Source organism: Coregonus clupeaformis, chromosome 7 (assembly GCF_020615455.1).
Source record: "Coregonus clupeaformis isolate EN_2021a chromosome 7, ASM2061545v1, whole genome shotgun sequence".
In the NCBI taxonomy this organism is placed as follows: Eukaryota; Metazoa; Chordata; class Actinopteri; order Salmoniformes; family Salmonidae; genus Coregonus; species Coregonus clupeaformis.
In genome coordinates this window covers 23,761,865-23,788,208 of record NC_059198.1, presented here as the reverse complement: position 1 = coordinate 23,788,208, position 26,344 = coordinate 23,761,865, and the positions used below count along the sequence as shown (strand labels likewise).

The 26,344-nt window shown below is 43.1% G+C and overlaps 1 protein-coding gene across 1 annotated transcript in view; it reads left to right on the top strand.

Moving 5' to 3' along the window:
* The first annotated feature begins 6,508 nt into the window (after positions 1 to 6,508).
* LOC121569229 (carboxypeptidase A6-like) overlaps positions 6,509 to 26,344 on the top strand; it is a 49,438-nt gene continuing 29,602 nt past the window's right edge. Inside the window, exon 1 of the mRNA XM_041880025.2 lies at positions 6,509 to 6,845. Coding sequence (XP_041735959.1) covers positions 6,730 to 6,845 — 116 coding nt within the window. The 5' untranslated portion in view covers positions 6,509 to 6,729. The remainder of the gene's footprint in view (positions 6,846 to 26,344) is intronic.

Below are 26,344 nucleotides of genomic sequence, written 5' to 3'. Positions count from 1 at the left end.
AGAAACCCTGGATTGTAAACTGTCATGGTCAAAACATGTTGATAGTGTTAAGAAGGCAGAGCAACGCTTTATTATGGACAGACTTCTCCCCATCTTAGCTACTGTTGTATCAATAAGGCAAGTCCTACAGGCCCTAGTCTTGTCGCACCTGGACTACTGTTCAGTCGTGGGGTCAGGTGCCACAAAGGGACTTAGGAAAATTGCAGTTGGCTCAGAACAGGGCAGCACGGCTGGCCCTTAAATGTACACAGAGAGCTAACATTAATAATATGCATGTCAATCTCTCCTGCCTCCAAGTGGAGGAGAGATTGACTTCATCACTACTTATATTTGTGAGAGGTATTGACATGTTGAATGCACCGAGCTGTCTGTTTGAACTACTGGCACACAGCTCAGACACCCATGCATACCCCACAAGACATGCCACCAGAGGTCTCTTCACAGTCCCCAAGTTCAGAACAGACTATGGGAGGCGGACAGTACTACATAGAGCCATGACTACATGGAACTCTATTCCACATCAAGTAACTCATGCAAGCAGTAAAATGTGATTAATAAAACAGATAAGAATACACCTTATGGAACAGCGGGGACTGTGAAGCAACACAAACATAGTCACAGACATATCCATACAAACACACAACAACATACGCACTATACACACATCTACACATGGATTTTGTGTTGTAGATATGTGGTAGTAGAGTAGGGGCCTGAGGGCACACACTTAATGTGTTGTGAAATCTGTTGTGAATGTATTGTAATGTTTTTAAAATTGTATTTTTTATTTATTTGTCAGACGCTCTTACCCAGTGCGACTTACAGGAGCAATTAGGGTTAAGTGCCTTGCTCAAGGGCACATTGACAGATTTTTCACATAGTCGGCTCGGGGATTAGAACCAGCGACCTTTCGTTTACTGGCACAACGCTCTTAACCACTAAGCCACCTTAACCACTAAGCCACTGTGTTCCTGTATAACTGCCTTAATTTTGCTGGACCCCAGGAAGAGTAGCTGCTGCCTTGGCAGCATCTAATGGGGATCCATAATAAATACAAATACAAATACCCAAGCCCTGTCAATCCGTTTGAAACCCAGAGTAATGATGTTGCTGAATTTCAATTGGATCGCGTTGCATTTAGGCGGGACTTGCGTCTACCATTCCTCCTTCAATAATGACCGTGACAGATTTTTTTCTGGCCCCCCCTCTGGATCCACAATCCCTTCTCACTCACGCATGCACGCGCGCACACACACACACGCACACACTCATACACTCACACCAAACCCTCCCCCCAAAAAGGTCAAAGGTTGTAGATGTGCACTCACAGTCCGGCTCAGACGTCGTCTCTGACCCAGCAGAGCAACAGGGGGGTTGGAGATAAAGAACCCCAGAGCATAACAGAGTCAGTCTGACCAGAGTCTGACCAGAGGCTACCCTACAGCGCATGCCCACAGCCACAGGCCAACAGAGACTTATCAAAGAACTCATTCACACCCTCGCTTCCACTCACAACATACTGTTTGCCTGAGAGAGAAAACGCTCTAATTTATGGCCCACAGTGCCAGCAGTGACATTTTTAACGGTACCAGGTAGTATAGACTCGGGCTCTGTGAGAGCCAGAGTGAATGGGTCCTCCACCTATCCCACAAACCACAGGTAGAGCTAAACTGTACGCCGGAACACTGTGTTCCTGTGTTTCAAAAGTCACGGCTCAATTTTTACTGCCAGTCTGCTTAGTCCGTCAAGCAATGCAGTCTTCATATACGCAACATATTTTAGTCCTCCCCCAAACCCAGCACATGTTATATACACACTAATACGCAAAGCAGGAGCCTTATGAATATGCTACTGTACAGTATGTGTGGCTATCAAGGTACTCAAAAAACCTTCAGTGGGGTTTTTATGTTATTTTCAAAAATGGCTATGGGTATGTCAACGACCCTCTGCATTGACCGTATTGGCCTACTAAATGGACCTGTGAAATTCACCAATGGAGGATGATTTCAATTATGTGTTTTTGATGGACTTCAGTATAATAAACATCAATCTGCCTTTTATATCTGTCCAAACAAACCATTTGACATTTTGATTCAGTGCTTTTGGCAGGATACAATTATAACTCTGTTCCTCATGAATGTGATTTTTCTCTCTGAATGTGGCAGACAGATTTTGTTCAAATAGACCGCTGGCAGATTGACTATTAAATGCTTGACGGTTTATCGCTGAAATGTGCCAAAGCAGATGAAATGCAGAGAGCGCTTCACATCGGTGTCAGATGGACTGACTTTCCAATTATGAATGATTTTATGAAAAAACATTCAATTTCACAACAAGCACACCATTGATCACATGATAATTGGTTCCAGTTTGGGACCTTGAATACTTGAAGATAGCAGGGGCATCATCTCCAAACTGTCTCTTGTGGAATCACTTTTTTCCGCTGTGTAGTGGAGGTAGATTTTAGTTTTATCCAAACGTAATTTAGAGATACCATAGGAGAACTTACTAGTACACTAAAATGCATATATACAGACACCAACTTTTGCCACCCATGCTCTCACAAAATCCTTATTACCGTAGAAAGATGCCTCTGGTAGAGAGCCCATACAGATGTGGGATCTTAATTTGAGCCAGTTTGCTACACCAGGAAAATAATCCTGCAGCAACAGAAAATATGAATTATTATGTGGATTATAATTATTGGACATTCATTTTAGGGATTGATACATTTCTCGTAAGGGAAAATCAAGTATGACATTTCAAAGTGGAAATTACAAACTTCAGAAGCCTTTTTAAACCTCAAATACACAACAAGTTTTTAATTTCCTCCATTGCTGGAAAATTATCCCGCAACAGAGAGATCAAATTAAGATTATACATCTGTACTTCTTCTACTACATGCACAAAGATTCTCTCCTGCTCTCTCATTCAATCTACAATAATCGAGAATTTCAACAAGCATTTTGCTACGGCTGGCCATGCTTTCCACCTGGCTACCACTACCCCGGCCACCAGCTCTGCACCCTCCGCTGCAACTTGCCCATGCCCCCCTCGCTTCTCCTTCACACAAATTCAGACAGCTGATGTTCTGAAAGAGCTGCAAAATCTGGACCCCTACAAATCATCTGGGCTAGACAATCTGGACCCTTTCTTTCTAAAATTAGCCGCAGAAATTGTCGCAACCCCTATTACTAGCCTGTTCAACCTCTCTTTCGTAATGTCTGAGATCCCCAGAGATTGGAAAGCTGCCGCGGTCATCCCCCTCTTCAAAGGGGGTGACACTCTAGATCCAAACTGTTACAGACCTATATCAATCCTGCCCTGCCTTTTGAAAGTTTTTGAAAGCCAAGTTAACAAACAGATCACCGACCATTTCGAATCCCAACGTACCTTCTCCGCTATGCAATCCGGTTTCCGAGCTGGTCATGGGTGCACCTCAGCCACGCTCAAGGTCCTAAACGATATTATAACCGCGATCGATAATAGACAGTACTGTGCAGCCGTCTTCATTGACCTGGCCAAGGCTTTCGACTCTGTCAACCACCGCATTCTCATTGGCAGACTAAATAGCCTTGGTTTCTCAAATGACTGCCTCGCCTGGTTCACCAACAAGCACACCATGTAGCTCAGTTGGTGTAGCTCAGTTGGTAGAGCATGGCGTTTGCAATGCCAGGGTTGTGGGTTCGATTCCCACGGGGGAGCAGTATGAAAAAAAAAAAAATGTATGCACTCACTAACTGTAAGTTGCTCTGGATAAGAGCGTCTGCAAAATGTGTATGTAATGTACTTCTCAGATAGAGTTCAATGTGTCAAATCGGAGGGCCTGTTGTCTGGACTTATGGCAGTCTCTATGGGGTACCAAAAGGTTCAATTCTTGGGCCGACTCTTTTCTCCGTGTATATCAATGATGTCGCTCTTGCTGCTGGTGACTCTCAGATCCACCTCTACGCAGATGACACCATTTTGTATACATCTGGCCCTTCATTGGACACTGTGTTAACAAACCTCCAAACGAGCTTCAATGCCATACAACACTCCTTCAGTAGCCTCCAACTGCTCTTAAACACTAGTAAAACTAAATGCATGCTCTTCAATCGAACGCTGCTGGCAGCCGCCCACCCGACTAGAATCACTACTCTCGACGGGTCTGACCTAGAGTATGTGGACAACTACAAATACCTAGGTGTCTGATTAGACTGTAAACTCTCCTTCCAGAATCACATTAAGCATCTCCAATCCAAAGTTAAATCAAGAATTGGCTTCCTATTTCGCAAAACAAAGCCTCCTTCACTCATGCTGCCAAACATGCCCTCGTAAAACTGACTATCCTACCGATCCTTGACTTCGGCGATGTAATTTACAAAATAGCCTCCAACACTCTACTCAGCAAATTGGATGTAGTCTATCACAGTGCCATCCGTTTTGTCACCAAAGCCCCATATACTACCCACTACTGTGACCTGTACGCTCTTGTTGGCTGGTCCTCACTACATATTCGTCGCCAAACCCACTGGCTCCAGGCCATCTATAAATCACTGCTAGGCAAATCCCAGCCTTATCTTAGCTCATTGGTCACCATAGCAACACCCATCCGTAGTATGCGCTCCAGCAGGTATATCTCACTGGTCATCCCCAAAGCCAACACCTCCTTTGGCCGCCATTCCTTCCAGTTCTCTGCTGCCAATGACTGGAACGAATTGCAAAAATCTCTGAAGCTGGAGACTCTTATGTCCCTCACTAACTTTAAGCATCAGTTGTCAGAGCACCTTACCGATCACTGCACCTGTACACAGCCCATCTGAAATTAGCCCACCCAACTACCTCATCCCCATATTGTTATTTATTTTGCTCATTTGCACCCCAGTATCTCTACTTGCACATCATCTCTTGCACATCTATCATTCCAGTGTTAATACAAATTGTAATTATTTTGCACTATGGCCTATTTATTGCCTTGCATCTTGCTACACAACTTGCTACATTTGCACACACTGTATATATATTTTCTGTTGTATTTTTTACTTTATGTTTTGTTTTACCCCATATGTAACTATGTGTTGTTGTTTTTATCGCACTGCTTTGCTTTATCTTGGCCAGGTCACAGCTGTAAATGATAACTTGTTCTCAACTGGCTTACCTGGTTAAATAAAGGTTAAATAAAAATAAAAAATAAAAATATTCAGCTCACTGTCTGGGCGGGAACCAGAGCATTCCTGTCTGTATCTGTTTTGGGGGAATAATGTGTTGTACAGTAATCGGGTGTAAAACAGGTGGCGCGGTGTTGACATAGGAGGGAAGCATGTGAAAAATGTGCTGCTGCCATGCAATCACAAAGGGAAAAGCCAGGCGGTTGATTTAGATGTTTAATCACGGCGCTGGGTGATAAGTAGAGGATCAAACGAAGGCACGCAAAGCCTGGAATAACAGGGAGAGCCACCTAGCCTACACAGGGATACACACAGTGATATATTCCTGGTGGAAACAGGCCAAAGCAGTAGCAGTAGGATGGGATGGATGCCCCAGTCATCAGGCCAGACAGAACTGTATCAATATATTGTACCTTCACTGGGTTGTCTGGAGATTTGATGGGTAGCTGTGAATTTGTGGTAGAATTGAATTCACAAGAATCTAGTATTTCCAGATCTATCAGAGAGTTTGGGGAGACTGCATCTGTTCTCATCCCAGTTATCTCTACTGTCTGGCTTCTATCACCCATAGTCTGGGGCACACACTGACTGACTGGTTGACTGATTAAATGACACACACCTTTATTGAACTCAGGGCTGGGGACAATTCCATTATTCCATTCCAGTCTAGAATTGAAACCCCACAGATCTGTATGTGGTTCATCTGATACATCTTCTGGAGACTAGTCTAAACGATGGTCTATTTAATTGTGCAGGAGCTCAACAAACATTGAGCATACAGAGTGGATTCCTTTTTATATTCAGAATTGGAAAAGTTCCAAAAATGTTTGTTTTACAGAGTATAGAGAGGACAGATGGAGATTATCACCTTAAGTGTGCGTTATAAACATGCAAAATGATATACAGGCTGTCAAAATAGTTGCATACGAAAACTGATAAACAATATATATCTCAAATGTAGGCTACAGTATGGATATTCTTAAATGGATGAATGGAGTACAATCTGTTCTCTAAAGTTTATCCAAAGTCCCCAATAGTAACATTTTGTTAGAGTTAGTTCATCTATGCCAGTCACTCTATTATGCAAGAGGCATATGGTCCTGTTCACGCTGTAACTAAACGATGCTATCAATTTAAATACCTTGCTTCGGTATTAATTCGCGGTTCACGCTATTAATCCGGTGCGAGCCCATCATCTCCCCATATCCAAACGGGATAAGGATCCAGTTACCAACCTCTCTGACACACACTGGGTCACGTGACACAGATCCTGCACATTTAAAAAAAGAACGGGATTTACAATTCCCACCAGGGCTTCAAAGAGGTGGATAAAATACTTCCCGTTGCCAGTTAACCGACATTCGCACCTCCGCGGCACTTCTGTGCAATTGACAGCGCGCAGAACGCACCAACGACTCATGAGACCCCATTAGCAAACCTGTTGACGAGCGGACTGTCCTTATTTTTAACCTTCAGATTCTATTCTTATACTGTACGAAGTTGATCTCAGCCTACAGAGAAATCATCTTGGAGGGCGAGAAGTGGGGCTATCCTCTGTCATTATTAATATTCGCTCAGGATGGCAGTGGACTTTAGTTGCGCAGTTCACGCCTCAGTTTTATTGGGCTGTGTGATTATCCTCAGTAACGTCCTATGTCCCGTTGGTGCGTACCTCTACAACAACCGCTATGCAGGGTAAGTGAGGATTCTCATTCATTCCTTGTGACTGTGTTAGTAAGTTGAGTCCTAAAAGTTCTCATTCATGTTGAAGGCTTGAAGTTGAACCCCCTTGAGGTAAAATAGAAGGGGAAAACATACAAGGAATGATCTGTATCTTAAGTAGGCCTACTGAAACCAAACTATCTACAGATCATGATGTGGTTTATCACTCCTCTCATCTCCTGTTGAAAAGAGATGGATTGTTCATAGCAACTATTATGACAAAAAAAAACGTTTCTCTCATATTCCCTGCTGGAGAAATATTCCCTGCTGGAGACATAACATATTGTGTTTACTTAGTTGTGTGTACAAGACATAAGGGACTAAGTGTTGAAGTTATGGAATTCACAGAGTCCTGTCAGGGGCCATGGGGCACACAGAGGGCCACACTGGGGCAGGTTTTGGGCACCCCTGGGGCACCTTGGATCAGGGAACAAAGGGACAGTTTTGGGGTACACTCAGCCGGTTTGAGTGCTCTCCTGTAAGCATAATTTTGGGGAGCTTTTGGGGTAATTTTGAGTGGCACAGTGGGACCCCATCCTGCTTCCCCCTGCCTGCCTTCCGCCCCCCCACCCCCCTCCCCTGCACCCTGGACCTGTTCCAAAGCCCCTGTACTCCACCCAATCCCCAGCTGCTGTGCTCAGACAATCCCCACTTTAACAAGGTAGGAAACCCAGGGCATGAAAACAACAGTCCCAACATGGACATAACTCTGCTCTGTTCAGAATTGCTAATATGATGGTGTGCATTGTCCCACTTAGTTCAGATGACACAATGAATCAATAGGCTAAATGACTAAATGTTCTCTATTGTTGTTAAATCTTTGTGATTACTTGAGTTTAGTTTAGGTAATTATCATATCTCTTTTGTTGGTGGAGCATGATCTAATACAATACACTTGTCAGATTTCCATATTGTGATACAGAGGTACTACGTTGCCCTATTCCCTCAACAATTGGACACACAGAATTGGGTATATTGAAGGTAGGCCTACAGAGTGGAGCGATAACAGAATTTCTCTCAGTATCCAAAAGACTACAGAGAAGTGCCCTCTCTCTGAGTGACCAGAGCTCAGTTAAACACTTCCTGTCCTATAGAGAGCTGAGTGAACCGTCAGATTGACAGCTTAAAATAATGCTTTAACTTAGAAAGACAAGCTGCCAGCACTCAACGGGCTTTGAAGACACACTGAGACACACTGAGAAGGCAGTGCCAGCGTTTTGACAGAGAATCTATGATCAATGGGGATCGCTATGACAAAGAAAGGATGGGTCAATTTGGGTGATGGTAAAAAAACATTTCTGGAGTAGAACTAGACTGCAGCCTTGGTGGATTGTTTTGAATTCTATGGGGTGCACTTTGTCATATGATGTCATTGTAGCTCTAAGAAGTCTAAGAAGTCGTTATTTAAAATGCCATTAATAATGTTTTAAAGGGGTAAAAAAAGAGGAAGTCACTATCTATTGTTTTAGAAACAGCATGTATGAGTTTAGAAAAACTGAAATTAAATAATGTATTTAAAGTTGCATGATTTACACAGTTTTAAAGTTTGGGATGGAAAGCAATTTATTTGCCCTCGATAAAAGGCCTCTAAATCCTTGCTCTAACATGAGATGCACTGAGACTGCCCGTTGCCTTGGTGCCAGGCTGTTGGTGGCTCTAACATGAGATGCACTGAGACTGCCTGTTGCCTTGGTGCCAGGCTGTTGGTGGCTCTAACATGAGATGCACTGAGACTGCCTGTTGCCTTGGTGCCAGGCTGTTGGTGGCTCTAACATGAGATGCACTGAGACTGCCTGTTGCCTTGGTGCCAGGCTGTTGGTGGCTCTAACATGAGATGCACTGAGACTGCCTGTTGCCTTGGTGCCAGGCTGTTGGTGGCTCTAACATGAGATGCACTGAGACTGCCTGTTGCCTTGGTGCCAGGCTGTTGGTGGCTCTAACATGAGATGCATTGAGACTGCCTGTTGCCTTGGTGCCAGGCTGTTGGTGGCTCTAACATGAGATGCATTGAGACTGCCCGTTGCCTTGGTGCCAGGCTGTTGGTGGCTCTAACATGAGATGCATTGAGACTGCCTGTTGCCTTGGTGCCAGGCTGTTGGTGGCTCTAACATGAGATGCATTGAGACTGCCTGTTGCCTTGGTGCCAGGCTGTTGGTGGCTCTAACATGAGATGCATTGAGACTGCCTGTTGCCTTGGTGCCAGGCTGTTGGTGGCTCTAACATGAGATGCATTGAGACTGCCTGTTGCCTTGGTGCCAGGCTGTTGGTGGCATTTCTTGTGCCGCTTTGTTCCCTCTGTCTCGCATCCCTATATGCGGCCCTGGATCCCCTTTGTTTAGGGGGGCCACAACTTCCTGTGTCACAGTGTGAAAGACTGGGTTGAAAATGGAGAACGTGATAGGGATAAATAGCGAGGGGGAGAGAGAAAGAGAAATAGAGAGAGAGAAAGGGAGTGATGGGGTAATAATAATATGCCATTTAGCAGACGCTTTTATCCAAAGTGACTTACAGTCATGTGTGCATACATTTTTACGTATGGGTGGTCCCGGGGATTGAACCCACTACCCTGGCGTTACAAGCGCCATGCTCTACCAGCTGAGCTACAGAGGACCACCCGTACATAGAGAAAGGGAAATAAAATGTTAGAGAGCAATAGACAATGAAATAGAGGCGGCGTTACAATTTTTTTTGATCATTTTGGTGCAATTTTCACAAATATGTGGTTGATGTTCACAGCTCTTAGTACAAAACTCAAAAACAGATCATAAAAAGGCAGTTGTTTCAAAACTCTAAGCACATTTTCAATTGACAAAGTACAACACACAAAATCATACGGTCACTTTTTCCACCAAACTTAATCAGTGTTTCATCTAGAGATGTTTCACATTGCAATACATGTTCATACAGTATAAAGTAATTGCCTTTCACAATGCAATGATCACATTACTTTTGATATGATTCTCTTTTGTTAATAGACATTTTACTATTACTTAAACCGACTGCTCTTAATTGATGATCACATAAACGTTTGGTAAACCTATAGATTTTACATGTAAACTGGTTTGTCTACTACAGATTTTGAGAACTACATAATGAACATGTATGTATGTAAAGTAAAAACATAACAAGTATGATATACACTGAGTCTACAAAACATTAAGAACACCTGCTCTTTCCATGACATAGACTGACCAGGTGAATCCAGGTGACAGCGATGATCCCTTATTGATGTCACTTGTTAAATCCACCTCAATCAGTGTAGATGAAGGGGAGGAGACAGGTTAAAGAAGGATTTTTAAGCCTTGAGACAATTTAGACATATATTGTGTATGTGTGCCATTCAGAGGGTGAATGGGCAAGACAAAATATTTAAGTGCCTTTGAACGGGGTATGGTAGTAGGTGCCAGCCGCACCAGTTTGTGTCAAGAACTGCAACGCTTTTTCACGCAAGAATAGTCCACCACCCAAAGGACACCCAAAGGACATCCTGCCAACTTGACACAATTGTGGGAAGCATTGGAGTCAACATGGGCCAGCATCCCTGTGGAACGCTTTCGAAACCTTGTAGAGTCCATGCCCTGATGAATTGAGGCTGTTCTGAGGGCAAAAGGAGGGTATCCAAAATAGAGTTGCTGGGGTCCTTTTGATGGGGAGAGGGGTTCACACTGCTGTACTAACATGTTATTGGCCAATTGGTCTCGGTATGTGTAGGCCATCTATCTGATGCTGTATGGTCCAAAATAGTAGGACATTGTTGCCGCCCGTAGCATTGAATGCAAGGGAAGCCAGCGAGCATTTGGCCTCCCTTTATAAAAAAATGTATAAAATAATAGCCAATCAGCGTTGAGCTAAACTGAATGAGCTCAACTGTGAATGGTCCTGGTGCACCAAAAAAAAAGTACTATAGACCAATACAGTACTGTAATACCAGTATGCCATTTACAGTGGGGAAAAAAAGTATTTAGCCAGCCACCAATTGTGCAAGTTCTCCCACTTAAAAAGATGAGAGAGGCCTGTAATTTTCATCAAAGGTACACGTCAACTATGACAGACAAATTGAGATAAAAAAATTCCAGAAAATCACATTGTAGGATTTTTAATGAATTTATTTGCAAATTATGGTGGAAAATAAGTATTTGGTCACCTACAAACAAGCAAGATTTCTGGCTCTCACAGACCTGTAACTTCTTCTTTAAGAGGCTCCTCTGTCCTCCACTCATTACCTATATTAACGGCACCTGTTTGTACTTGTTATCAGTATACAAGACACCTGTCCACAACCTCAAACAGTCACACTCCAAACTCCACTATGGCCAAGACCAAAGAGCTGTCAAAGGACACCAGAAACAAAATTGTAGACCTGCACCAGGCTGGGAAGACTGAATCTGCAATAGGTAAGCAGCTTGGTTTGAAGAAATCAACTGTGGGAGCAATTATTAGGAAATGGAAGACATACAAGACCACTGATAATCTCCCTCGATCTGGGGCTCCACGCAAGATCTCACCCCGTGGGGTCAAAATGATCACAAGAACGGTGAGCAACAATCCCAGAACCACACAGGGGGACGTAGTGAATGACCTGCAGAGAGCTGGGACAAAAGTAACAAAGCCTACCATCAGTAACACACTACGCCGCCAGGGACTCAAATCCTGCAGTGCCAGACGTGTCCCCCTGCTTAAGCCAGTACATGTCTGAAGTTTGCTAGAGTGCATTTGGATGATCCAGAAGAGGATTGGGAGAATGTCATATGGTCAGAATAAACCAAAATATAACTTTTTGGTAAAAACTCAACTCGTCGTGTTTGGAGGACAAAGAATGCTGAGTTGCATCCAAAGAACACCATACCTACTGTGAAGCATGGGGGTGGAAACATCATGTTTTGGGGCTGTTTTTCTGCAAAGGGACCAGGACAACTGATCCGTGTAAAGGAAAGAATGAATGGGGCCATGTATCGTGAGATTTTGAGTGAAAACCTCCTTCCATCAGCAAGGGCATTGAAGATGAAACGTGGCTGGGTCTTTCAGCATGACAATGATCCCAAACACACCGCCCGGGCAACGAAGGAGTGGCTTCGTAAGAAGCATTTCAAGGTCCTGGAGTGGCCTAGCCAGTCTCCAGATCTCAACCCCATAGAAAATCTTTGGAGGGAGTTGAAAGTCTGTGTTGCCCAGCGACAGCCCCAAAACATCACTGCTCTAGAGGAGATCTGCATGGAGGAATGGGCCAAAATACCAGCAACAGTGTGTGAAAACCTTGTGAAGACTTACAGAAAACGTTTGACCGGTGTCATTGCCAACAAAGTGTATATAACAAAGTATTGAGAAACTTTTGTTACTGACCAAATACTTATTTTCCACCATAATTTGCAAATAAATTCATTAAAAATCCTACAATGTGATTTTCTGTAGAAAAAAAATCTCATTTTGTCTGTCATAGTTGACGTGTACCTATGATGAAAATTACAGGCCTCTCGCATCTTTTTAAGTGGGAGAACTTGCACAATTGGTGGCTGACTAAATACTTTTTTCCCCCACTGTACGTAGAAGACACTTTTATCCAAACTGACAACAGACCATACATTTTGGTATGTGACCCCAGTGAGAATCGAACCCCCAACTCTGGTGTTGCTAATGCCATGCTCTTATGAACTGAGCCACGTACAAGACCACTACAATACATAAGTACAATACTGTAAAATACAATACACAATTACAATACAGGTGGAAGACATATAATTGCCATCCCCATGAGTGTAGCACCCTCCTTCAGGCCATGGATGTGGCATGCAATGATTTCAATCCAGACCTCCCACTGGGCACAAACTGGTTGAATCAACGTTGTTTCAACGTTATTTGTCAATGTATTGTGACCAGGAACCTACGTGGAAAATACATTGGATTTGAAAAAAGTCGGCAACGTAAAGTGTTGTTTTGAGGGTGAAATTTCAACCACAGGATTATGTAATCATGGTAACCAATTTTCAACATAGACAAACTTGTATAAAATATGTTGAATTTGTACCTTTGAAACAAAGTCTGATTTTCAATGTTATATCCACCTTATAAAATTAAAACAAATAGGCTGGGCAGCACCTCCTATAGGAGAGTTAATCTACAGGTATCAATTTGGTCTCCCATCCAGGATTTTTACCAAGCCTGGTTTAGCTTTAACATTGTCACTGACTACTACCAATGTGCTATCGTGAGAATGGTTATTGAGAGATCTCTTTATGACTAAATAGATTCACTGTTGCTATCGAAGTCATTCCAAAGGGTAGGTTTAACAGAGCAAATGAAATGTAACCATACTATAAAGTCATACAAATAGCATTTGCGAAGTCATCAACAGCTATTGTTTTAAATTCAACCCAGGATTAATCTAAAAATAGACAATACATATACAGTTGAAGTCAGAACTTTACATACACTTAGGTTGGAGTCATTAAAACTCGTTTTTCAACCACTCCACAAATTTTAACTTTTTTTGCTATTGGACTAACTGGATGTTAAAATAACTAAATTGAGAAGGTATCATTATGTTGTGTTTTGGTGATGAAACCAATTTACTCATTATATTTCACAGTAAACTTATATTTTGGATCAATGGTTGTGTGGTGAAAGATGTCTACAAACAAAATGAATGCACAATGAAAGGTTTTGAATGTAATGCTGCGTTACAAGTGTTACCAGTTTGGAGTTCTGTATTGAGAGTTTTGAAAATAAAACCACATACTCGTGAAAATATTACCAAAGCGATTACAAAAATAACTGTATGATGATTTGTAGCTGGTTCCCCTGAGGATGGAGTCTCCTCTGTGCCAGGTCTGAAGTATGGCTGTGTACTGTAAATTCCTCTACTCTGTAGCGGTTACCATTGTGTTGATTCATACCATCAGTGGGAGCCTAGCATCGGGCCAATAAAAAGAGTGCAATATTCAGTGCCTTTTTACATATGTGTGTGTGTGAGAGAGAGATTGCTCATCAGCTGGCAGTGGCACTGACAAATCCTTGGAAACCCAGGCAATCTAGAAAACACTCACAGGGGTGGCTATAGTGGACATGAACATGGGTGTGTTGTACTGCACAAGTATATATCCTGGTTGTGATGGCTTCTGGAGTTTAGAGTAAAGTTAATATTATGAGTTCCCCAAAAATGTTTTACATGCAGGATTCCTTGAAATGATCAATGTTCCAAGATCTTGAATATAGCCTAACGAGAGGTGTGTGTGACAAGTGCTGAAATATGCCAAGTCCCATTTGTGATACCTTCATTAAGAGTACAGTGCATTCGGAAAGTATTCAGATCCCTTGACCTTTTCCAAATGTTCTTACGTTACAGCCTTATTCTAAAATGGATTAAATAGTTTTTTCCCCTCATCAAACTACACACAATACCCCATAATGACAAAGCAAAAACAGGTTTTTAGAAATATTTGCTAATTTATTAAAAAATAAAAAACTGAAATATTACATTTACATAAGTATTCTGACCCTTTACTTAGTACTTTGCTGAAGCACCTTTGGCAGCGATTACAGCCTCAAGTCTTCTTGGGTATGACGCTACAAGCTTGACACACCTGTATTTGGGGAGTTTCTCCCATTCTTCTCTGCAGATCCTCTCAAGCTCTGTCAGGTTGGATGGGGAGCGTTGCTGCACAGCTATTTTCAGATCTCTCCGGAGATGTTCGATCGGTTTCTGGCTGGGCCACTCAAGGACATTCAGAGACTTGTCCTGAAGCCACTCCTGCGTTGTCTTGGCTGTGTGCTTAGGGTCGTTTTCCTGTTGGAAGGTGAACCTTCGCCCCAGTCTGAGCGCTCTGGAGCAGGTTTTCATCAAGGATCTCTCTTTACTTTGCTCCGTTCATCTTTCCCTCGATCCCTCCCAGTCCCTGCCGCTGAAAAACATCCCTACAGCATGATGCAGCCACCAACATGCTTTACCATAGGGATGGTGCCAGGTTTCCTCCAGACGTGACACTTGGCATTCAGGCCAAATAGTTCAATCTTGGTTTCATCAGACCAGAGAATCTTGTTTCTCATGGTCTGAGAGTCTTTAGGTGCCTTTTGGCAAACTCCAAGCAGGCTGTCATGTGCCTTTTACTGAGGAGTGGCTTCCGTCTGGCCACTCTACCATAAAGGCCTGATTGGTGGAGTGCCACAGAGATGGTTGTCCTTCAGGAAGATTCTCTCATCTCCACAGAGGAACTCCAGAGCTCTGTCAGAGTGACCATCGGGTTCTTGGTCACCTCCCTGACCAAGGCCCTTCCCCCCGATTGCTCAGTTTGGCCGGGCGGCCAGCTCTAGGAAGAGTCTTGGTGGTTCCAAACTTCTTCCATTTAAGAATGATGGAGGCCACTGTGGTCTTGGGGACCTTCAATGCTGCAGAAATGTTTTGGTACCCTTCCCCATATCTGTGCCCCAACACAATCCTGTCTCGGAGCTCTACGAACAATTCCTTTGACCTCATGGCTTGGTTTTTGCTCTGACTGCGCTGTCAACTGTGGGACCTTATATAGACAGGTGTGTGCCTTTCCAAATAATTTCCAATCAATTGAATTTACCACAGGTGGACTCCAATCAAGTTGTAGATACATCTGAAGGATGATCAATGGAAACAGGATGCACCTGAGCTCAATTTCGAGTCTCATAGCAAAGGGTCTGAATACTTATGTAAGTAAGTGTCATGACTTGCCCTCATGGATTGAGGATCAAAAATGCCGGCTAGGCAAAGGTTTGAACACCCCCTTTCCTGGGGGCCAGTTTTATGACCAGTTGTAAATACCGTGCAGACGTTATCTTCCTTGCCATGAAGTATTGGGAGAAAGGACCCCTTTGTTAACAAAGGAAGTCTTCCTGCCAAGACTCCAACATCCAAAAGTGGATAATGAAACAATATTCCTACTTAAAAGAATGTGGGAAATGGTTGGTGGGGACTTAAAGAACAATCATGTCAAATTCGTTACTATGTTGTGATGTCATTAAAGACGGTGGAACAACATAACTGTATAGACAAGTTTACGCGCTGTATCCCGGGTGGCGCCATAACTCTACACAAATGCATTTAATTTCCGCCGGAAGTTGTTGGCACAACGTCTGCCGGTGTAAACACAGCGATGTCGACGCTAGCTTGGGAACACGGTTCTGCTACTATGCCGCAACCCGTCAAGGAGCGGAGGGGGAGGAACTTGCAAGGGACTATTTGGAAACTCTGGGCAACAGCATTGAAACCAAAGGCTTAGTGGTGTGCGAAAAGGAACCGTGGCTTGCAGCATCTCCCGATGGAGTGATAAACAACGACATTCTGTTGGAGATCAAATCACCTGTGATGGGAAACAAGTCACTTGCAGAATTTTTTGGCAACAAAGAACTGCGAAATCACAACTGTGGCAAACGGAGATAGGGTAGATTACCATATTGCCTGCAATGGTCCAAAAGGCTACTACATGCAGGTACAAATTGGGATGCACTTCACAGGGCTTCAGCACTCCAAGTTGGTGATCTGGAACAAAACTGAGCATCTAGAAATCGAAGTACCCTACGACCAAGGCTTTGTCCAGGGGCATATCATAAGGCTGCGCACATTCTACTTTGCCCACATGCTCCCGAAAATTGTTGATGATTTTGTTGAGGGAAGGTTACAGTTCTGCAGTAAATATCTCAGCATTTTAAAACCAAAATAAACTGCCTTATTTAGGTCATGCCCACAGGAGCCAACAGATGTCCATTGTTTACATGATCTCTTTATGCTGTGCAATATATCAGTGTGCCTACTGTTTGAGTGAAAATAAAGTTTGATGTAATTTCAATCCTTAGAGTGCTACAATTTATTTTAACACAGTTCATAATTCATAGTAAGCTCATACTGTACATAAATAACACTGGATTAATTAATTGTTTTGAGGAAACTAAACAAATGGCTTCAACAAGAAAGATTGCGTGTTTAATCTTAACAGGTATTAAAAAGTAAAATACAAAAGCAGCCCACACAATTACATCACTATGAAAATATTCATATATAATATTAAAAAATACAATGCACGCAGTATTTGTTGTGTTTATCTGTATTTAATGAACAACATGGCTGGGTGTTGGTAGACAGGGACACAGGGCAAGATTCTAAACCTCACTGATCAGTGGACTCTTCAGGTTAACTAGGCCAGCACAGATGGTTAAGATGTTGTCCAGTTTCGGTGCCATGCTGATGGGAACATTCTGGGATAAAATCTTAAACACCTTCAGTCTCTGGATTGCTCTTTCCACATGTATGCGGACATTGGCTACTCGCCTGGTGCGTGTCGTCTCCTCATTGGTCAACTGATTGCGCCTGTAGGTGAAAGCAGGGATGTTCAAACTGACCCTTCTCTCATCAAGCAAGTCTCGAATGGTGAACCCACGGTCTGCCATGACCTCATCACCAGCCCTCAGATAGTCTAGGAACCCACTGTCCATGGTGATAAACTTATCGCTGCTTCTGCCAGCATAGGCATCAGATATAAACATGATTAGCCCATTAGGGGCCACAGCGACGAGATATTTCACAGTGTTGCGTGATTTATGCTGGCTGAAAGTGTCACTCCTTGAGTCGTGGTTTGTGGCTCTCTGCATGGCACTTTCGGCACAGTCAATGATGCAGGTGGTTCGAGGGTAGTTCCTCTGAAACGACAAGGGCATGGTGGCACGAATGGTCTCTCTTGGAAGCCAGGGGATCAGGACTTTGAACTGTTCACCCATCACGTCAATCCAGTGACTAATCACAATGCTTGCCATGGATGTAGACACATTGAAGCGGTGAGCAATATCTCCTAATATTAGGTTTATTTTTAGTTTCATCAACGTCATAAGTATTTGGTCAACAACAGGAAGGGTAATTGATGGCTTACTGAAAGGCAACAACACCGTCACCAGGGTGAAGAATTGAACCATAAGCACTCCTGTATACAGCCGGGACCTAGCATCATCAATGACCGTGGTGCTGGTCACAGTAGGACCCATTTCTGCCTCGCACTGTGTGGCCTTGTCTACTTTAACAGACTGTGTTGAACAGTAAATGTGATCAATATGTGACGGATCCTCCCATTGGGTCTGGGCATCTCGAAATTTTGGTGTAGCAGGCTCGGCCTCACAGACAGGCTGACAGGTTTCTGGAGCATCTAAAAAGGGGAAGAGAAAACATGGATGGAGCAAAATTAATGCAGGCATAGAGTCCTCTCACTACAAACATCACAATGGAAAAATGTGTACTACAACATTGCACTCACACGCACACACACAATCATCATCACAACAGCCTGCCACCTTGCATTGTATTTATGATGTAGACTAAGGCACACGCAGGCAGGCACACACACACACACACACACACACACAATTAATGATGTAACTATCGTGGGCATTGTTTGTCCCATCTCCAAAACAATCAACTGCCTTAGCAAAATACCGGTAGCAATGTTAATGTATGACAACTTCTTCATAATTAACAGTATTGTCAGCTTCATAGCTAAAGTTGCTGAACTTACCCTCAGATTCAAGTCTGCGTTTCTTTATCTGGGAGGAGGCAGTGGTCCGCTGGGTGAGTTGACGCCTATTTGGCTGGGGAGGGCGATTGTATCCCAACCACAACTCTGGGAAAGGATTATCCTTGGTAGGTTTTTGGTCAACAAAGTGATAGGAACAAACAAAAACGTTGAGGGGGGGTTTCTTTAGATTCAATGCCTTCAGCCAGGTCCTTGATTCCGAGTCGGTATCAGGCTTGCGAAAAAATGTAAACAATGGAGCGCATGGACATTGCCTCTTTGTAGCTGGTTTGTGGTCATAGCACTCTCTATCTAACCACTCGTTCAGGTGCTTTCTCGAGTTTTTGCAACCAACTACCGCACACGTCGTTCCCGAACCACTTTTCTTCATGTTGTAATTGTAATTTTTATATCCTCTTTGTCACTGCGATATCAGTGCTTTGTCGGCACAACGGAGCTAGCTAGCAAAACAAACCCAGCCCGGCAGAACGGAACTGGATTGCATCGACGGGAGGAGTTCAGGAAGTAGAGCGGAAACGGCTCAAAAACTTGTCTATATCTGGGGGGGTACACTTCCCAGTTATGAGGTTTGCATCTAATTGTTGTATAAAACGAATTATTAAGTATAATAATACTTTTGTGAAGATAATAATGTGATTTTAGCATTCTAGATGAGATGATTGTTTTCCATATTGATTTGTTCTCAGTCAGTGGCCACGCCCAGATGAGCACAAACATGAATCAACGCCCTTTTTACCCCGAGTGCATAAAAAGCCTCGAGACGATATCACCTCAGACCAGCAGACGTGAAGCGTGAGCTAAACGTTGCAAATGGTTGAATTTCTACCAGACCAGGAAGCCCACGGGTTAAAATGGTTGACACTCTACAAGACCAGCAGACATGAAACATGAGCTAAACGTTACAAAAGAAGACCAAGCATACTATGGTATACTCCGGATGTTGCAAATGGTTGCATTTCTACAAGACCAAGAAGCATGAAGCTGAAGCTACATGTTACAAAATGGTTAGACCAGAAAGACCAGAAAACGTGAGACGTTGGTCCACACGTTTGAAATGGAGAAACTCTGAAACTCTCAACTTCTACACGAGGTGAAGAAGAAGACAATGCACTAGACCTTATCATCTCAGTCTGCAGCTGGCATGTATAGTCGTCTAGAGAACATTCACTAAAGACACGAGTTGGAAAGGACAATCCCTCTCAGACAACCGCTGCTACATCTGAAGTATCCATTCTAACCACTACTACGACCAGAAACTATACCAAGGACTTTGGGATCTCTGGTGGGCAAACCAGAGTCCTACATCAACAACTCAACTATCGAGGACAGCTACACTTAAATACATGTTGCATTTCTAATCCAAATGAGCGTAGTTTCCAAAGTAACCACGATAGTTTGAATCTCTTTCTCCCTTCAACTCTGACCCGCCTTCTACCCAAGCATTACTGCTATTGTTAGTCCGGTCCACTAGGGACCTGTTCTCATTGTATTACGTTAGTAATCAATAACCTGTGTGTGTGTGTTTGTATTGTGTTATTATTTAGTTAGTTAGTAAATAAACAATTAAGCCAATTTGTGTATTGCTGATTCATCAATTAGGTTAGGGTTTTTGCAGGTTCAAGGATTATGCGACGTTCAGAATGAGACTGATAAGAGGTAATTATTTAATAAGTGACTGTTATCAATATATAACATATAATGTACCTTCTAAGAGTTTAATTCGGGAGACGGTAACTCGTTAAACAACTTCTTCCGTGGTGCCCCAAATTCCTAATGAGTGACAATTAAACATAGTTAGGTGATTCGATAAATAACAGTCATACATTAAAGAAAGTCACGTCACGACATAAGGTATTTCTGTTTTTGTTTCTTTCTAAATTTGCCAAAAATTCAAAAAACCTGTTTTCACTTTGTCATCATGGGGTATTGTTTGTAGATTGCTGAGATTTTTTTAATTTTTTTTAATTACTTAAAAATGTATGTCAAACAAAAACCAATGATTGCAAAGTTAAACAAACTCTATGCACAAGGACTACTTTTAACAATTTCCACTGAAAAGTTTACAAAAACACATTTAATTTCTCGTGCAACAGGGTGATCAAATTAAGATCCTGCATCTGTATGCAAAGCTTTGCATTACAGTGTGAATCTGGCAGCTGAGTTGATTTACTGTGTGGAGAAATATGAAAGCCAGACCATTGAAACCAGATAGCTTAGGTGGTTGAGATGGTTTTAGTTAGCCAAACACGAGTGGAGTGGTTTTAGTTAGCCAAACACGAGCGGAGTGGTTTTAGTTAGCCAAACATGTGTTTTTTCCTTCTTATGATGTTGTTGTCTTTATGATGGTATCGTTAGTGTAAATGTATTTTCAGTGTGCCTAGGGATTGCCTTTATAGCCTATGAATACAGGAGATTCAGAAGCAGTGTTAAACAGGCGAGAATGAGGAATGACTACTAGACCCCATGGAACATCACAGTCAGATGAAGTGTATTTCATTCATCTATTTCCCATGTTTACACCTGAAAGGAATTGCCAGGGCTTCACACAGTCATTTCGTTGATGTTGTTTGCTACTGTGTCTAATAATAAGTTATGGATATTTTATTTATTTTCACCAATGTGTTTCATAGTCAAGGTCAGGGCTCAAAATTGTGACGCATGCTCTCTGACTGGAATTTTTGATTTAGCACCAGTTCGCCTAGAGAAATATTCACCCAGATAATACATTGTATAGCAAAATTGTCTTTGTGCCATTGGAAGCAAACCAAGTTGTTTCATTGTTTCATGTCCAGTGCTTTCTCTCGAGAACCCAAGGCATTAACAAGACATTCTGCTTTATCTCAATGGTTCTCATCTTTAAGCACCGCGTACCGGTGGGACCATGTGAACTACAACCCCAACGCTCTGTTTTAACGTTTAGAAATGTCAATAATCATGACTTGCGATATGGTTTCCGAAACATATGGAACTTATCTTTCATATCAGCGAGAAATAATCTTTCTAATAAAAAAGGTTTGCACAGGTTTGCACAGATCCTTCCAGCCGACGAACTACACCTCCGCTACACTTCCTCCCCAGTTACGCATACACGTAGGTGTTCGGAGCACGAGAGAGCTAATTAGCCCAGTTGGTCGCCTCTGTCTTCCGTAAACAAGCGCTGTAACATGGAGATATGGCCGTGTTGGAACCCTAACCCTAACCCTATAAAGGAGTGTAGTAATTTAACCTTTTTATTATTGTTATTATTAATATTATTATTGTTATTTCTTGCTATGAAAGATACGTTCCTTATGTTTCCAAAACCAAACCGCAAGCGATGCGTGTTAACATTCAGGCCAAAACTCCCCCGGCCAGAAGATACCTTCATGAATAGACGCTAAATGTAGTTAGCATCTACGAATGGACTAGTCCAGTGTGCTCTGGCTGTTGTTATATATTTGAGTGGGGCACATTGCGAGCAAAGTCGATACATTGTATAATTTCACCTCACCTGTGAGAGTGAAGAGGAATTTCAGCAACTCTTGGAGGACAGTGAAAGTTGATAAAAGTGCTTCTTAATTGGTAAAAAACTACATGTTTTGCCCTCTGCCTACAGGTGTTACAGATGTGAAAATTAAGGAGGCTTTTATATATTTCAAAATGGTCTCCTATGGGTTCAGGAACCAATCACAATGGGAATACAAAACGAAACATGATGTAATTGGTAAATGAGTAGCAAAAATCTGACCAATAGGAGGCCACTTTGAAATATAAAATTCCCCTTCCACATAGCACTTTGTAAATGCCTCTCTACACTGGAGAGTGTGCAGATGCAGTGTTCACTTTCTTTTGCACCTGACCTCACCTGTGAGAACCATGAGCACGGGCAAGTCTGATTAGGCTTCGATGTAGCCTACCGCAGCCTGTGAGTAGGGCCTATTATAGAGCACAGCTCCTTGACCTTTATGGTTATAGTTTACAATTCAGAAAACCGCTTGTCTCTAGCCCAAACCGCTTGTCTCTAGGCCCAAACCGCTTGTCTCTAGCCCAAACCGCTTGTATCTAGCCCAAACCGCTTGTCTCTAGCCCAAACCGCTTGTCTCTAGCCCAAACCGCTTGTATCTAGCCCAAACCGCTTGTCTCTAGGCCCAAACCGCTTGTATGTAGCCCAAACCGCTTGTCTCTAGGCCCAAACCGCTTGTATCTAGCCCAAACCACTTGTATCTAGCCCAAACCGCTTGTCTCTAGCCCAAACCACTTGTCTCTAGCCCAAACCACTTGTATCTAGCCCAAACCGCTTGTCTCTAGCCCAAACCACTTTTCTCTAGGCCAAACCGCTTGTCTCTAGCCCAAACCGCTTGTATCTAGTCCAAACCGCTTGTCTCTAGGCCCAAACCGCTTGTCTCTAGCCCAAACCGCTTGTATCTAGGCCCAAACCGCTTGTCTCTAGGCCAAACCGCTTGTCTCTAGCCTAAACCACTTGTATCTAGCCCAAACCGCTTGTCTCTAGGCCCAAACCGCTTGTCTCTAGGCCCAAACCGCTTGTCTCTAGCCCAAACCACTTTTCTCTAGCCCAAACCACTTGTATCTAGCCCAAACCGCTTGTCTCTAGGCCAAACCGCTTGTCTCTAGCCCAAACCGCTTGTATCTAGTCCAAACCGCTTGTCTCTAGGCCCAAACCGCTTGTCTCTAGCCCAAACCGCTTGTATCTAGGCCCAAACCGCTTGTCTCTAGGCCCAAACCGCTTGTCTCTAGCCCAAACCGCTTGTATCTAGGCCCAAACCGCTTGTCTCTAGGCCAAACCGCTTGTCTCTAGCCCAAACCACTTGTCTCTAGCCCAAACCACTTGTCTCTAGCCCAAACCGCTTGTCTCTAGGCCAAACCGCTTGTCTCTAGGCCCAAACCACTTGTCTCTAGCCCAAACCGCTTGTATCTAGCCCAAACCGCTTGTCTCTAGCCCAAACCGCTTGTCTCTAGCCCAAACCGCTTGTATCTAGCCCAAACCGCTTGTCTCTAGCCCAAACCGCTTGTCTCTAGCCCAAACCGCTTGTATCTAGCCCAAACCGCTTGTCTCTAGGCCAAACCGCTTGTCTCTAGCCCAAACCGCTTGTATCTAGTCCAAACCGCTTGTCTCTAGGCCCAAACCGCTTGTCTCTAGCCCAAACCGCTTGTATCTAGGCCCAAACCGCTTGTCTCTAGGCCCAAACCGCTTGTCTCTAGCCCAAACCGCTTGTATCTAGGCCCAAACCGCTTGTCTCTAGGCCAAACCGCTTGTCTCTAGCCCAAACCACTTGTCTCTAGCCCAAACCACTTGTCTCTAGCCCAAACCGCTTGTCTCTAGGCCAAACCGCTTGTCTCTAGGCCCAAACCACTTGTATCTAGCCCAAACCGTTCAAAGGTTATGACTCATATTACCAGGGGTTAAATTTGGCTGGTCCCACTGGGTCCGAGACCCGTCACCTATGATCTAAATGAGAGCCGGGTGGAGCTGAGACCCGTCACGTATGATCTAAATGAGAGCCGGGTGGAGCTGAGACCCGTCACGTATGATCTAAATGAGAGCCGGGTGGAGCTGAGACCCGTCACGTATGATCTAAATGAGAGCCGGGTGGAGCTGAGACCCGTTACCTTTCGTTAGCCTATTTGAATTATCTAATGAAAGATTGTTGTCCACATTACATTTTCCACAGCCAACAACAGAAGTAGGCTAAGCAGCAGCAAAATCAGACAAGAATAGTTGACCTATTCAATTGTTCAGCCTGTCGCATTCTATGCGAGAAAATAATATTCCTCTCAAGGAGCATTCAAATTGCCAGTGGGAGAGAAATATGCATACCCAGTACAGGAGGCTGCTGAGGGGAGGACGGCACATAATAATGACTGGAACGGAGCAAATGGAATGGCATCAAACACATAAAAACAATGTGTGTGATGTATTTGATACCATTCCACTAATTCCGCTCCAGCCATTACCATGAGCCTGTCCTCCCCAATTAAGGTGCCACCAACTTCCTGTGATGCCCAGTCATTGTAGCCTTCAACATTCTTAATCCAGTCACGGGAAACACACCTTTGAAAGCAGTTTTGATGGCCACTGTTATAAGATGAGAATCGCTGAGCATTCTACTAAGCTACACTTATTTCTCAAATCCAAGAAATGTGTAAAATGCACCATTTTAGTTTTAGCAGCGGCATGGTTTATGCGCGTTAGCGGGCGCCAATGAGTCAGGTGTAACAGGTAGGCTTATATTACAGTATATTCACAGTAGTCTACATGATCCTTGGTTGGCTGAGTGTCAGTGGAATGTTTTTTGGGGGGACATTCAAGTCATCAATATGCTGCTATACCGTAATTAGCAACAAGATAGCCTAATATTTAGACTTTAGAGTTTGTGATCTAGCTTATGATTTGCCCAATGGGGTAAATGCAGATGGGCAACCCTCTGCCTATTTATTTCTAGCCACTATGCTGCATCAGTTGGGCTACATCAGGTGATAATGAGTATTGCTAAATAGCACACCTGCCAGATAATATGGACCAATCTGTTATTGGGCTCATTTTTGGAGGGGGAAATTATATTTTAGATGTCAGCATCATTTTATTTTCAGTAGGATGTCTTTTTAAAAAGTCACCAGAACTGACGTTCTCACAGTCATTCTCCCCCCCAAAATGATACGTCCCTCCACAACCTGTAGGATGCTGTGATATGTGCGTTTGTCAGTTTATATTTAGGCTAGTATATTATATGTCGTAATGTAGGTTCATGTTATTTAAGACTCCTGATTCTCATCTGTCTCAATGTAATGATGTGTTGTAATAATAAACCTATGTCCCAAAACGCTGTAACACGATCCTATCTGTCAGCCACTGGTACGACCCTGTCATCCATCCCTTCCATCACACTAATACAGGACCCAGCCCTTCCCCTAACCCTGCTGGATCATCTCTCACAATTAGGTGGCATTCTCCAGTCATGTACGAAAGGGAGAATGCATTAACTCTGACACTACTGTATGGCCGAGAAATGTCATAGAGTGAGGTGCTTTTAGTCGTTTTAAATCTCGCTCAGCACTTTCATCCTGACTGTTTACAGACATAGTTTAGATAGATAGGTGGATCCTATAAGGTAGTTAGTACAGGTATAGGATCTTAATTTGAGCCAATCTCCTACAGCAGGAAAGTAATTCTGCAGCAACAGGAAATGTGAATTTTTATGTGGATTTATAATTAATTGTCATTTTTTTGTAGTGGTGGATACATTTTTCGTAAGGGAAATTCAAGTCTGAAATTTCAAAGTGTATATTACACACTTTAGAAGCCTCTTTGAACATCAAATGCACTACAAGTTTTAAATTTCCTGAGTTGCAAGAAAGTTATCTTGCAACAGAGTGATCAAATTAAGAACCTACAGTTGAAGTCAGAAGTTTACATACACCTTAGCCAAATACATTTAAACTCAGTTTTTCACAATTCCTGACATTTAATCCTAGTAAAACTTCCCTGTCTTAGGTCAGTTAGGATCACCACTTTATTTTAAGAATGTGAAATGTCAGAATAATAGTAGAGAGAATTATTGCAGCTTTTATTTCTTTCATCACATTCCCAGTGGGTAGGGAAGTTTACATACACTCAATTAGTATTTGGTAGCATTGCCTTTAAATTGTTTAACTTTGGTCAAATGTTTTGGGTAGCCTTCCACAAGCTTCCCACAATAAGTTGGGTGAATTTTGGCCCATTCCTCCTGACAGAGCTGGTGTAACTTAGTCAGGTTTGTAGGCCTCCTTGCTCGCACACGCTTTTTCAGTTCTGCCCACAAATGTTCTATAGGATTGAGGTCAGGGTTTTGTGATGGCCACTCCAATACCTTGACTTTGTTGTCCTTAAGCCATTTTGCCACAACTTTGGAAGTATGCTTGGGGTCATTGTCCATTTGGAAGACCCATTTGCGAACAAGCTTT